Source organism: Phalacrocorax carbo, chromosome 17, assembly GCF_963921805.1.
Source record: "Phalacrocorax carbo chromosome 17, bPhaCar2.1, whole genome shotgun sequence".
Classification (NCBI taxonomy): domain Eukaryota; kingdom Metazoa; phylum Chordata; class Aves; order Suliformes; family Phalacrocoracidae; genus Phalacrocorax; species Phalacrocorax carbo.
This window is the reverse complement of record NC_087529.1, coordinates 87,920-101,507: the sequence shown is the minus strand read 5'-3', so window position 1 is coordinate 101,507 and position 13,588 is coordinate 87,920. Positions and strand designations below refer to the sequence as shown.

The 13,588-nt window shown below is 36.7% G+C and overlaps 1 protein-coding gene across 1 annotated transcript in view; it reads right to left on the bottom strand.

Moving 5' to 3' along the window:
* The window catches only part of LOC135316132 (GTPase-activating Rap/Ran-GAP domain-like protein 3), a 34,396-nt gene that overhangs the window by 5,896 nt on the left and 14,912 nt on the right, over nucleotides 1-13,588 (bottom strand). Inside the window, 11 exon segments of the mRNA XM_064468191.1 lie at nucleotides 2,206-2,316; nucleotides 3,521-3,624; nucleotides 4,171-4,269; nucleotides 4,895-4,970; nucleotides 5,375-5,401; nucleotides 5,662-5,725; nucleotides 8,139-8,189; nucleotides 8,191-8,201; nucleotides 9,020-9,138; nucleotides 9,605-9,704; nucleotides 11,185-11,259. Coding sequence (XP_064324261.1) covers nucleotides 2,206-2,316; nucleotides 3,521-3,624; nucleotides 4,171-4,269; nucleotides 4,895-4,970; nucleotides 5,375-5,401; nucleotides 5,662-5,725; nucleotides 8,139-8,189; nucleotides 8,191-8,201; nucleotides 9,020-9,138; nucleotides 9,605-9,704; nucleotides 11,185-11,259 — 837 coding nt within the window.

Below are 13,588 nucleotides of genomic sequence, written 5' to 3'. Positions count from 1 at the left end.
GGTTAAAAATTCTTTCAGTTGATAAAAAAAGTACTGATTCTGAACTTCATGTATACCAAAACTTCCACTGAAGAAAAGATTCCCATGAAATAATTTAGCTACCAGAATGATAAGAAAATAGACAGAAAGATTTAAAGGCCAAGTACACAAAAATTATCATTAGTCTTGATTCATAACTTTGGGCAAATCTGGGCAAAAACAAACAACTAAAATCAGAGAAATCCTTATGGTTGCCTTACAAGATATTTTTACGGAATCAATTAGAGGCTTCTTGCTTTGATAGATTTCCTTAACACCATCTCTAAGTGTTCAAAGCATCAAAGAAAGTGTAAGGCTGAACAACTTCATTGACTGTATGGGTTTGTTCCAGATAGAATAACGAGACCTTTGCCAATAGCTGTCATCAGCACTATTGGAGACTGCACAATAAAAAAAAAAAGACTTATGACAGGATTCAATTATTTCAACATAAGTATCCAGTGCTATTTAAGATGCTTGAAAGTATATTGCCTAGTCTCCAGCTGCTATTCCAAAAGGGGCACAGATCTCCTGTAAGTCCTGAGTCATATCTGTCACACTGGGACAGATATTTGAGATATGTTGGGACATCTGAACTGGTGCTGGATGCCTTTATTTGGGTAACTCAATCCTACCTCACAGAGGACACATGGCAAACCCTTAGAGCAGCTGTCATTGCTGTATGGGACAGCACAGTGGGATATACGTATGCTGATTTTTCCTATTGTAGAAGTAACAAAAGAGAGGTAAGTAAGAAAGTGAGTACAAAGTACTAGTACAGGTTCAATGAGCTTTGAGATTTACTACATCTGTCAGCCCACAGTTTTCTGGCGGACACCTTTATCCCTGGCTACTGTCAACTGAAAACAATCAGGAAGCTGACAGGACTCCATCAGCCAGCTGTGGATTACTTAAAATAACCTAAAGGATAACACGTCCTTACGGATTCAGGGCACATCTGCCCCTCCAACTCATTATGACACCAAGGAGAGTTGAGCCTCAAAATGTTTGTCAAAAATCCAAGAGTGGGGTGTATCAATTAGATCATAACAAGTCCTCCTAACAACAACAGAAGAATTACTCCTTTTTTACTAATGCTCACACTCTGATGAAGAGCTACACTGACCTGGTAAACATTTCTTATTAACAATATTTAGGTTCCTCTGATATCTAAAGATTTATTTTAAAAAAAAAGTGGAATTCTTTTTGTTCTAGTAAATTCTTCCATTTAGAATAAAAGAGGTTAGTATTAAGAGCTGGAATCTGAAAACTAATACCAGCCATGGACGAAACTAACAAGAAAGTTCTAACAACAGTTAGTCAGCCTGAGAACTAGGTTTAGATGTCATAAGCTTTGCAATAATTTTTTTTAAACTCAGCAACAGAGCATGGATAGAAATAAGAGTTTTCTTCTTTCCATCCATTTTTCTTCATTCCATTCCATCTAGCCTAAAAGATGCCAGATTGGGATCTATGGACCACTAGTGTGACCCCATGATAATCCTAAGCAATTGGCAGCTGATTTTTTGAATCATATTGTCTTCACAATATTTTCAACTAAAAGTTTGAAAAACACAGGCTGCCAAAAATCTGGACAATGTGTGGTTTACAGTTTGAAAGATTTGAAAACCACTGATCTAAAATACACAAATACCTAAAATAAACAGCATCTAAACATTCAAAGGCAATATTCAGTAGTTAATGCCAAATTAATTGATACGACTAATAGAAATATTTTAATGAATTTTTATTTTATGAAAAATGTATGAAATCTCATTTGCAAAGTGTTCCAAATACATGCCTTCAGTAAAAACACACTTTAAAAGTCACATTCTTGCTTTTACCTTATCTTCTACATGGTTCAACATAATTGTTTTACAAGGCAGACTTAGAGAGCTTGACTCCTAGTCAAGCATTTCAAGGTAAAGAATGCAAGAATGCTGCTGTCTTTCTAAAATAGTTCTCACTTCCATAAACAGCATGCAGGAAGGACTTAGTGTAGAAGTAAAAGTAATATTTATCTTAAAAAAAAAAACAATAAACAAACCCCAAAAAACCCACACCAAAACCAAACAAAAAAACCCCACAAGAACAAGCAAAAAAAACCACCAAAACCAAAGAAAACCCCCAACCAAACCAAACACAACCAAAAAAAAAAACACCACTAGAAAATGTAAGGAAAAAGATATGTGTAAAATGAGAGCAAATCATGGATGGCTTGAATGCTGTAGAAGACTCTTCGCCTTCCTGAAATACGATAGTGACTATGTCATTTCCAATATGTCGTTTCCTTTCTACCTGGAAAAAAAAAGGGAAATACAGACACAATGACTTAAAAAGACATAAATAAATACATTAACAATTCTGTGAGAGAATGGTAAAACAACATTCCTAAACTGCAAACAGAAAAATTATGGTCAATTTGATATTGGCTTCAATCATATTATCACTTAGCTGTAAGTAAATCTAGCAATTCCATAGTGCACACACAAGGCAACTGCTAAAACAGCAGCTACTACATATTTTTAAGTTAGCAAAGCATTAATTTCCATAATTAATAGTCACAAATTGGGAATGGAACACCTAGCATTCCAAAAAAAAGGCAAATCCACCACTTGGGGTGAAAAAAAAAGAAAAAAAAGGGAAAAAACCCCTGATGCTGAGGTATTCTTTAAAAACAACAAGCGTCCCGATTGGCCTCTGGTTTCTACTGTGATCTTGTCATCAATCCAAGGCAAAGGCATGAGAAAACTGACATGGAAATAAAAAAAGGACAGTATAATTACATAATCTAATTATATTATTATAATAATACATATCATATAATTATTGCGTAAATAAGGAAATGGTAAATCAAGTAATTTGCAAGTAACTTTGGGTAGATATATGTGATGTATAGGTAAATGCATGTAATTATAAAGTATTTTTTTCATCATATAATACAAGGAAAGGTTCAAGCAATGGATGACAGCACAATTGAATAAGTACCCAAGAACCCACCTAGTCATTCTGTGGCAGGACAACAGCAGTGCTTTATAGGAAATGCACAAAGCTTGCCATTAACACGCTCACAAAGAGAATTTCTTTCAAGCTACATGAATTGCTACCTGAGTATGAGTTGTGTGTTACATATGGGAGCGTTCTGACAATTCACACAGAAGTCTAATTTCCAGCCTTCCTAAACTCTTTGAGGTAATGATAATTGCAGCAGTGAAGGTCTACAAGTCATCTGAATAATAGATTTCTCAATCACTTCTCAGTCAATTTTGACATTCACAAGTGTATTTTGTACCTTAATAGAGATTATATGATGCATTATCTTCTAACAAACATAATGAAAATTTCAGCTTTAGGTATAATACTGAGGGAAAAAAAAAAAAAGCAAGTCTAAAGACTTACATTTCTAAAATATTAACAGGCAAGAAATCCCGTATTTTAAAGTGTTGGAGTTAAGGATTTAATACATAAATGGGGGGGGAGAGAGGGGGAGAGAGACATGTACCTGCTGCTTGTTCTTTCTAGAATATGTGAGCATTGTTGAAACATGGAACATAATCTCATGCCCTTGAAAAACCGTATAGATGGAACAGGTTCCTGTTGTATCATCTGCAAGGGAAGACAACATTCTTAACAGGGATTTGTCCTTTAAGTTTTCTAAAGATCAAAAGATATTTCAGATCCTTCTACCAAATCTTCTTTAGTCATCCTTTTTTCTGATCCATTTCAGAAAATATTCACACTGCATGTTTTACATGGGCCAAACCTGAGTTTGCAACGTAATCTGCATATTCACACACTTAAAACCTATGATGTCCTCCACCTAGCCTCCTGAAAACACACACGGTTCTTGAAGCCATGATGCCCTACTATCAGGAAGCAAGTAACATATATTCTTCACCCCATTCCAATATGAAATGAAGCTGTTCACCTTGAAAATACAGTTCATATAAATACTTTTCTTCAACTGCACTCCATACCAGTGATTTAAGCTAACCTGACTTATTCCTGGTGAAGCAGAGCATTTAGCATGCACATGAGGAAGTCTGTTTTGGGTTTGTAATATACCTACAATATATACAACATGCACATGCAATAAGCAAAAACATTTGTATTGCAGCCGCCCCACTTTTTTTGCTTCAGATGAGTTCCTACTTTTAGTGTCCAGTCCTCCTCTGTAGCCTGTCCAGCTTTTCAAAGTAACTGTGTTACCCAAGAGAGACAAAAATCTTTGAAAGCTTTCACTTCCAGTTTCTACATGTGGAAGGGAGAAATATTGCAACAGAAAAGCACGCGTAGTAATAAAACACCTGTAATAAAATAATCAAAATACAGGAACAGGTCCTACTTCCAGGACATGAGCACCAAAGTTTCAGCTGAATTAGTTTCTCCTCATGTCATCCAAGCCTTCTACCTTTACAGAAACAGCATCCCAGCCTTGCAGAATAGGCATCATCATGTGACATTAAACAGTGACTTCTTTTGCTAACTCCAAGACACTCTTCAAGTGCATAGAAGAATGTGATCATGCTGCAAAAGCATAAGAGTGAAAGAACTAGAAACAGCAGTGACTTTTTGCAGGTAACATGAGTCACCTCCTTCAATTGCTTCCCTTTTTTCTAAATCTTATGCTGCATGTTCTATTTCTAGAAAATAAATTTCAATATCTTCCAAGTTGTAAAAGTACGTTCCCTACAGCAACCTTTTGTAGAAACAGAAGATTCTACGCTACAATTTTTCACCCAACACAAACACAAAAACCTAACAAAACTACTGTTCACATAACCATCACCTTCCTTCCAGCTTCCATGTGTAGGCACTATCCTCATTTTTTTATTCGGATAAAAAAACACAATTAACAAAGAGGTGAAAAACCCACCATTGCTGAACATTTCATCATCTGTAAGCTGCCCATCCTTAGCATAAAGGACTCCAAATTTAAAATTCACAGATCCCTGAGAAATAAACCCAAATATTACATGATGAACAGGCAATCAAAACACCTAAAATAACGCTTTCTCTAAAGACTTTTATATATGTACCTTTGTATATATCTTACACATGAACTATACATTTTGCACCACCTCCATTACATGCTCAAGTAGCAGATACCTAGATACCTAATAATTTACCTTTGATCAGATTATGATTTTTATTATATACTAAGTTGGTGATCTATTAACATGACATGTTAAGTTGGTGCTTAAAATTATTTTGATCTCATATGTTGCAAAAAAAAAAAGTATTTCTTTTTACTGCAATAAGCAGTTGTCACAAGCATGTTAGTGCAAATATTTCAAATATGAAGCTGTATTCGTTGACCAGGTCTGTGAGCTGGGAGTGGTAAGTTTATATTTACCTCTTGCTCTTCAAGAACCAATAAATCCTGTAAACAAAACAATATCTTTATCACACTGGTATTAAAGATAAATATACAAGGATGTCACAGTTTTATATGTGTTAAGTTTTGTTTTGTAGTGGGCAGTTCAACTGATTAACACAGCTTACTTTGTAGTATCATGTAACCCTACTCATTATTATCCTGCTGCTGAAAGAAATAAACAAGTAGCATTTACGCTTAATTACTTATTTTCCAGAAAGTAATAAAGAAAAGCAAGTAAACAAAAAAAAGAAGTCACCTCCTACCTTTTGTATCTCAGGATGAAAAATTTCCCTTGGGCTTTTCTCAAATTTGTCAAGATTCATAGCACTGAAATGCAAATTAAATACTGCTTTATGGAAGGGCAAGTATACATTTCAACATTGAACCACTAACCGGTTGCAGTTAGAACTGGTTACAAAAGGAATTGTTCGAAGATACTCTCTTATGTGGAAAATTTTCTTTCCCACAGTATGAACCTTCAAGGCTTCCTAAACTTCTTTTGGATTTTAAATCCAGAAATCAGTAAGACCCTGTATGGAGATCAGGTTTAGATTTTCTGTGTGGTGTTCCATCACCCTTCACTTTAGCTTTATACATAATAATTGTGAGCATTTTAGAAGAACTCAATAACCTATTCTATTTTGTAAGCTTTTCCTCTCTCTCTTCTAAAATAACTCAAAGGAAGTCAAATGAAAAATGAGCAGTTCAGCAGCAAATTGACATGCCAAAAATCCACAAACAGAAAAAAGTAAGTCAGCAGCAAGATCAACTGTCTCAATAAACAGAAATATCTAATTTATAGCATTTTTTCCTAACTCATGTTTCTGCATTTACTATTATTTTTGCCCAGCTTTTTCCCCCAGCGCTAATTTATAGAACTGTGCTGCATGCCACGGAGTGCCAAATGCAGTCTGTCTGGGGCACAGTGAAGCAACAGGGAGGTCAAATCTTATGCACCTTTCCATCATCGCTTATGCTAGATCACAATGCAGACAGGATTTGCTTTTAATCCCTTTCAAAAGGAACTAAATGTTCCAATCAATTTAGAAAAACCAAGTTTGTTAACGTAAGCAAAATTCTTTAAGACAGGCTGTACCTAGACTCACGCTGGCTGTGAACAGGGTGAAATGTCAAAGGAGTATCAATCAGGCTCAAGGAGGGAAGGCTCAAGGACTGTAAAAGCAAAAGAAAAGTCAGGGAAGAGATTTTAGTCCAAGCCCAAGGGAGCAAAAGAAGATGACATCTATCCAGCTGATCACAGGTAACAGATCCTGGGAGAAGTGGGGAACAAGGTCTGAAACAAACCTGCATTTTCCTCTGTAAAATACTGGAGCATCACAGGATGGAACACGATGGTATTTTAGCAAGAGAGTTATGACCCTAGCTAACAGAAGACAAAGTTTCTCCACTCTGGGATGCCTGACCAAAAAGGTAAATGTGGGTAAGAGTGGAAGGAGAGGCTGGGTTAGAAAGGGATCTTAGGACGACGTATTTCAGTGACTGGTAGGCAGGCATGGGGGGAGATAAGGTGCTTATGCAGGTTCAGCATGCAGTACTGACAACTAGGAATTCTGTTCAAGCCAGTGCTTTAGGAGTTAGGAGATGGGACTTAGCCCATCTTGATGAATAAGATGAAAGAGATCTCAAGGGTTTTCAACTTACCATCTTGACATGGCAAACCAGAGCCACAGCCCAGGAAATCAGAATTAAGAAGTGAGGCTCAATGCCTCTCTGAAATTCAGTGGTCTGGGACCTCTGAGAAATCTTGTACAGTTGTAGGAAAATCCAGATCTGGTGGTACTGACTTCCCATCACAACACATGCTCTGTTCCCAGAATTCTCTTCTCACATCGGAACTGGCAGTGTTATCCAGCGGACCAGCTTCAACCAAGCAAGAGACATTCACTCATACTGTATACAGATCAAAGGTTCTGAAGATCTGCAGACTGCCCATTTATCTGGTACACACTACCTCCTCAGTAAATGATGGCACTTCCCGCAGGTTTCTAGAAGAGGAAAAAATCCTTACAGAAGATGCGTTTGAAGACGATGTCAGTGAGGGATGTGAGAAAACACACCACACTATTAGATCGTAAAAACTGCAGATTAAATTTGAATTAACACTTTATAATCAGCTGAAATGTCAGAGCACCTGTTTGCAATGTTGAAAGAAATAGAAATGATGTTGGGCTTGCTCACTTTATATTTTCCCCTGTCACAAAAGAGGCAGGACAGAGTATGAGCAAGCCCATACAGACTCTGGCTGGGAGAAGGAATTTTGTTGGCTTCACTGGCAGTGTGTGTAACACACCCATAGTGAGACTTACATGGAGACAATCAAGTGAATAATTCTTGGTTTCTTCCCTGTTTGCTTTCTCCTGCTAGGACCACGTAATAACCACCCCTCTAGTCAAAATCTGTTGTCCTAAGGGGTGTCTATTGTCTATCTAATAGAAAAAGATATTTATTCTCATCCACTGCAGTTCCACTTAGCACCTGTTTTCCAATTAACTTGAAAATAATCCCTCTGCAGAAGAAAAAGTGCTAAGATTTTTTCTCCATTTTAAGTTGTCACTTTGTCTATTCCAGAACAGGCTTTAAAACCACGTTTTGCTGCCTTCATTGATTAAGATCTGTAGACCTGTTTTATAAATCTATCATGAAAACCATGCAACACAAATTCTGAATTACAGGAAAAGGCATAGAAACAAATATCTTAACTGATAACTTAAAGATATACCTTAATATAGATTTCACTGATAATGTTTTTGTGGGACTATAAGGGAGACATTTTCTGAGTACCCTAAAAAAAAAAAAAGGCTAGGAGATATTACAGGACATACTGACTTTTTCTGTATATTCAAATAGGTATATTAATAAAAACAGTTAAATAAAAAAAACAAAGAACAAAACCACGCTAGTTTTACTTAGCCATATTTAATACTGGTTGGGGGGACGGGGGGGAAGAAGAAAAGCTGAAAAAAAGTAATGGATGGTGCAAAATTATTTTTTTTACTTAAGTTTTGACTACCTTGACAAGTGGTATGAGGGCTGCTGAAACTAGCAGACATTACAAACTATTTCTTTTTACAAAAAAAACCAATAAAACCAAAAACAAACACAAAATAAACAACAACAAAAATCCATGCATCATTACAGGAGAGTTTTAAATCAATTGGGTGGATAAAAGGCTTTTATGGAACATTAAGTGAAAAAAAAATTCATTAAACAATATTAGTGAAACCAGTATCACACCTGCCTATTTTCTTAATGTTGTATAAGAAATCCTAAAAGCAGTATGAAGTCGTTGCCGAAATTCATCGGAGGACATAATCAAGAAAAATGTAGGCAATATTTCTAAAAATAACAGAGTTGCAGGTAAGAACAATTACAAATATCTGCCATCACAGATTTCTGTCAGAAAGTTTAGTATGTTATCTACAAAGCTAGCTTCGTTTTATCTACTATGGTAGAATTATATGTTCTTATTTTATAAAATTAATATATGTATTAAATACTGAAATCCTGAAGAAAGCAAAAAGGTGTATGATAAATATATCCAAAACAAACAAGCAAATGAAAAGAAAGTGTCAGAGAAGCAATTAAGTGTGTGTTTCTTACTGTTTTTCTCCAGAGTATTGAATGGTATTGAGGAACATGCTGATTATTTTGGTCAGACAGTACAACAGACAGAAAGAAAGGGTTCTTCTCTGCATCTGTACCTACATAATTTTGATGAACTGTAAGGGAAAAACAAGAAGCATTATCAACCATAAAGAATGCACATACACGCATTTGCAGGTGGACACACACACAGAGACGTGTATTAATATATAAATATATTTATTCATATGTAAAAATATATACTTATATACATAAACGACTATGTATTTATATACAGATGTTTTAAAAAAAACAAAACCGAAAAACAAACCAACAACCCAAGAGACAGGTACAGCCTTCAAGGCCAAGAAGGGTTTCAAAACATCCCTTTTTGGTAGCAGGGGTTCCACCACTTAGAGGAACAAATCCTCTGTCTTCAGGTTAAAATACATGAAATGAGAACTTGTTTCCCATAAAGGAGAGGAAAAAGGTATTAATACCAAATTAATACCATAGTTTTTCCATATTTAAATAATAGCAATTGAAAGCTACATTGCATTTTCCTTGATCAAAACTTCAATCTATGTGCAAAAAGGTAATTACCTTTCCCTAAAAAATATTTGAAATACCATCTTGTATGATACGCTGGGTTTTCCAAATGCACGTCTGTTCTGTGCCATGTACCCGGAGCGTAGTCTGTATTCTGAAATAGACTTGGGAGGCTGTTAGATCAAATGCCAAGTGAAAGAAAAAAAAAAAAAAAAAAAAAGGGGGAGAACATAATATGGACAAAAGCCAGTCAAGAGTGGCTGATTCACCAGAAGAGTTTTAGCTGTATACTGTTTTTTAAAAAGCAAAGAATGATTCTGAAGTCAGTTGTTGTGCAGCTGAAACTAAAATTTCTCCCTCTCCTCTTCTTTCTTTTCCCCCTCTTTTCTTTCCAAGTAACTACAGTCTTTTCCTATTGTACCACCATTACAGGTAATAGCTTAGCATTCCACTGAAAAGAAAATATTTCAATGTGGAATTTGAAGACCAGTGCTTATAAAACTTAAAAATTAATAAATTAATTAATAAACAGAATTCTGCCTCCAGGTTTCATTTTCTCAGTTCTTCCCAAAATAATCATCAATGACTCCTCACTAGACCACAGCACGCTCTGGAAGTTCTTCAGTGTTGTTTACGGATTGGCCAGTTAAGGTAAATTCCCAAGCATCCCTCAAGTCCTTTTCCACTAAGAACTAACTTATGCAGAGAAAAAGCCACTCTCCATATCCATCCACCATGTGGCAATTCATCACTCAGAGAATCTTTCTGTGATACAAACTAATCAGTTTTTGAACTGCATGAAACTGAACTAAAAAGACTGTGTACAGAACATGACCCCACAGAGAAGCAATGCAGAATAGTTAGATTGCTTTAAACTCTGCACCCAGTGCTGATGTAAATAGACGATCAGTAATAGTTTAATGTTAATATTAGCTCAATACAAGCTTACCAAGACCTTACATATATTTCAAGAATATGAGGTCTTCTGTCCTTCAATACTAAGGTATTTACAGCTGAAAAAGTTTTGCAAAGGAAGATAAAAATTGAAGATAAGTAGAAACCTAAGTGTCACTGCAACTGTTGCAGGAACACAGTGCAGGTTTAACAGCACAGGAATCTGCACGCAATTACGCTCTCAGGCTCCACTTGGCTTCTTTATCTCTTATTTAAAAATAAGCACAGCTGCCAAAAGACAACTAAGGGGGGGAAAAATGAAGCTATAACCTCATCACACCAAAACTTAAAAGCACAAAAGTTAGCTCGAACATAGTGGTATCATCAGGAAACCAATATACAGTAACAAACTAGAGACTGCAAAGTGTTATTCAGAGGATAAGTATTTTTCTTCTAATGTGATACGGTGATAAAAATGTTACCAAAGCTAAACAAAATACCAGCTCTTCCCTTGAAAAATAAAATTGTCAAGATTGCATACTCTTGAAAGAAGAGCTAAGCTAGACTTTGGGGAGAAAAACCCGACCGTCTCCCTCCTCTCAGATTCTTACATTCTCGTATTTTTAGCATTTTTCAAGTCCTCCTTCTTAGTAACTGACTGCAACTACATCTTTCAGTGGTAAGAATAACTGAAGCTGAATTATTTTTCCAGCTTTCTATGAGTATCTTTAGCCACTTACCTCACCAGAGGAGCCGTCTTCCACACGGAACCGTCCAGCTCTTTGAATGGCTCCATCAGCATCACTAGATATAAGCTATAAGAGAGTTTAAGATAGAAGTTCTATTTCTAAAAATAGCCATATGATCAGCAATCAAAGCTTACTACAGTTTCTTCTCCCAGGCATCATATGACTACCCACAGAGAAGGGATCAGCACAGCTATTACTAATTTGACTACAGATTTGGAATGACCCAACTATAACTCTAAGGAGGCATGAATAGGAGAGCAGTTCACCCTTTTGGTAGATCCTAATACTAATCAGAAATTCTCCTGTCTCAGATTTTGGCTGCACCAACACACAGAATGCCTAGAGAGGAACTTGTCCTGTTTCCAGAAATTGACGTTGAAGCTTGCTGCTGTCAAAACAACGGGTTTACAGGCATGATGATTCTTATCTTCTCATCTTTGCTAAACCTAAAACTCTACCTGTTAGCAGTATTACTGGGACTAGCAGTCTTTTACTGCATTTTATTTATTTGTTTCCAGGAGACAGAGAGCAGCAAGAATCTCCAAACATAATACTCAGTGACAATACTGAACAATGTAAGGTAGAGGAGATGTCCTGGTCTGCTTCCAGCATTAACACCAGAAAATGTTGTTTGTTTCCAGTTGAAGACTTCAACAGTTTTGTAAATACTCTGGGAAGACTGCCTGGTCTTTTTATAGGGGAATCCAGGGACTCCCAGAACACTGAAACTATCTTTGTTGTTAAAACAGCTCTTGAGAAGTCAGTAAAACATAGGATAACATGACAATTCTGGTGTGTTCAGCAACACTGCCTACAAGAGAAGAGGAGGAGAATATTGACAATGATATTGCATGTTACTCTTCTCAAAACTGTAAAAAATGAGATTGCGACATATCGTACCAAACTTATGAAATGGGATCTGAACAACAATAATGCAAAGGTATATCATTCCTTGCTTCCCTCTAGCAATCCATGTTATTCCAGGATAATACTTTCTCCATTTACTTGGTGGAAGAGTTATGACAACGTTTTGAAGTTCTCTCTGCTTCTTGCTTTGAAGTGATCTGAGGTCATGTCAGAATAAACTAACATGGCAAAAACTTCAACACATCCTGGTGCCTTATATAAACTGTAACAGAAATTATATGGACAACTGGTCTTATTACACCAGTGGGAAACACATAGGAAAATGTGTTTAGGGCAAAGACAAAGTAATTGTGTTGTAATAAATAAAAGGTGGAAATAATTGAGCAATTGAGATAGAAATTTAGAAGAGTACAAGCACCTTTACATATTTGTACACCAGAAGACAAAAAACCCCACACTTTCATAAATACTAGCAGAATTATAAGAAAAACAATCAAAAGTCAAGACCATTTGTGTAACCTTACTGTAAATTTAAAATCACCAATAAATTTTTCTTTTCCAGCAAAAGAATCTAAGTACTAGTAATGAAAGAGCCCCTTAGCAGAAAGCAGTTCACTTGGGTTTTTGATTAAAACACCTCATCCAATAGGTGGGATGTATGGAAAGGAAAAAAAAACCCAAAACCAACCTGGTGTTCTTGCAATGCAACTTTCAGCAACTAAGCCATCAATTTACACCAATTTTACACACATATTACTAAATATACTATCCAAGAACTTTAAATTATAACTATAGCTAGTTATTAGGGATTTCTTCCCACAGTAAGGTAGTTGGAGTTCAGTTTCTTTACCCCTCCCTACTTCTGTTTTCCTATGGTAAATTTATGTAATTTAATTATGGTCCTGTACACAGAGTGATGTTACTTTAACTGCTGACATGATGTTATTTTCACAGTGGAGAATAAATTTATGTATGAGAAAAAAGAAGCACCAACTTAACCTTTGAATTTGAAGCAAATGCAGAATAACTGAAAGATTTTAGGGAACTGAGGGGGGATTGAAGACTGAGGGGGGATTTAATCAATACCCGTAAATATCTAAATGGTGGGTGTCAGGTCAATGGGACTGGACTCTTTTCAGCGGTGCCCAACGCCAGGCCAAGGGGCCACGGGCACAAGCTGGAACACGGGAAGTTCCCCCTGAACATGAGGACAAACCCCTTCCCTGTGCGGGTGCCAGAGCAGGGGCACAGGCTGCCCAGAGAGGCTGTGGGGTCCCTTCCCTGGAGACATTCACCCCCCGCCTGGACGCGGCCCTGTGCCCCTGCTCTGGGGGTGCCTGCTCAAGCAGGGGGTGGGACGGGGTGAGCTCCAGAGGGCCCTTCCAGCCCCCGCCAGCCTGGGATTCTGTGAACAGTTTTCAATATCCTTATTCTGGCTAGTTCTTTTACTTTTAAAACATCTCCCACTACTCTGAGGCATGTACACACAAAATCACATACACATATATATGTACACACATGAGTACGC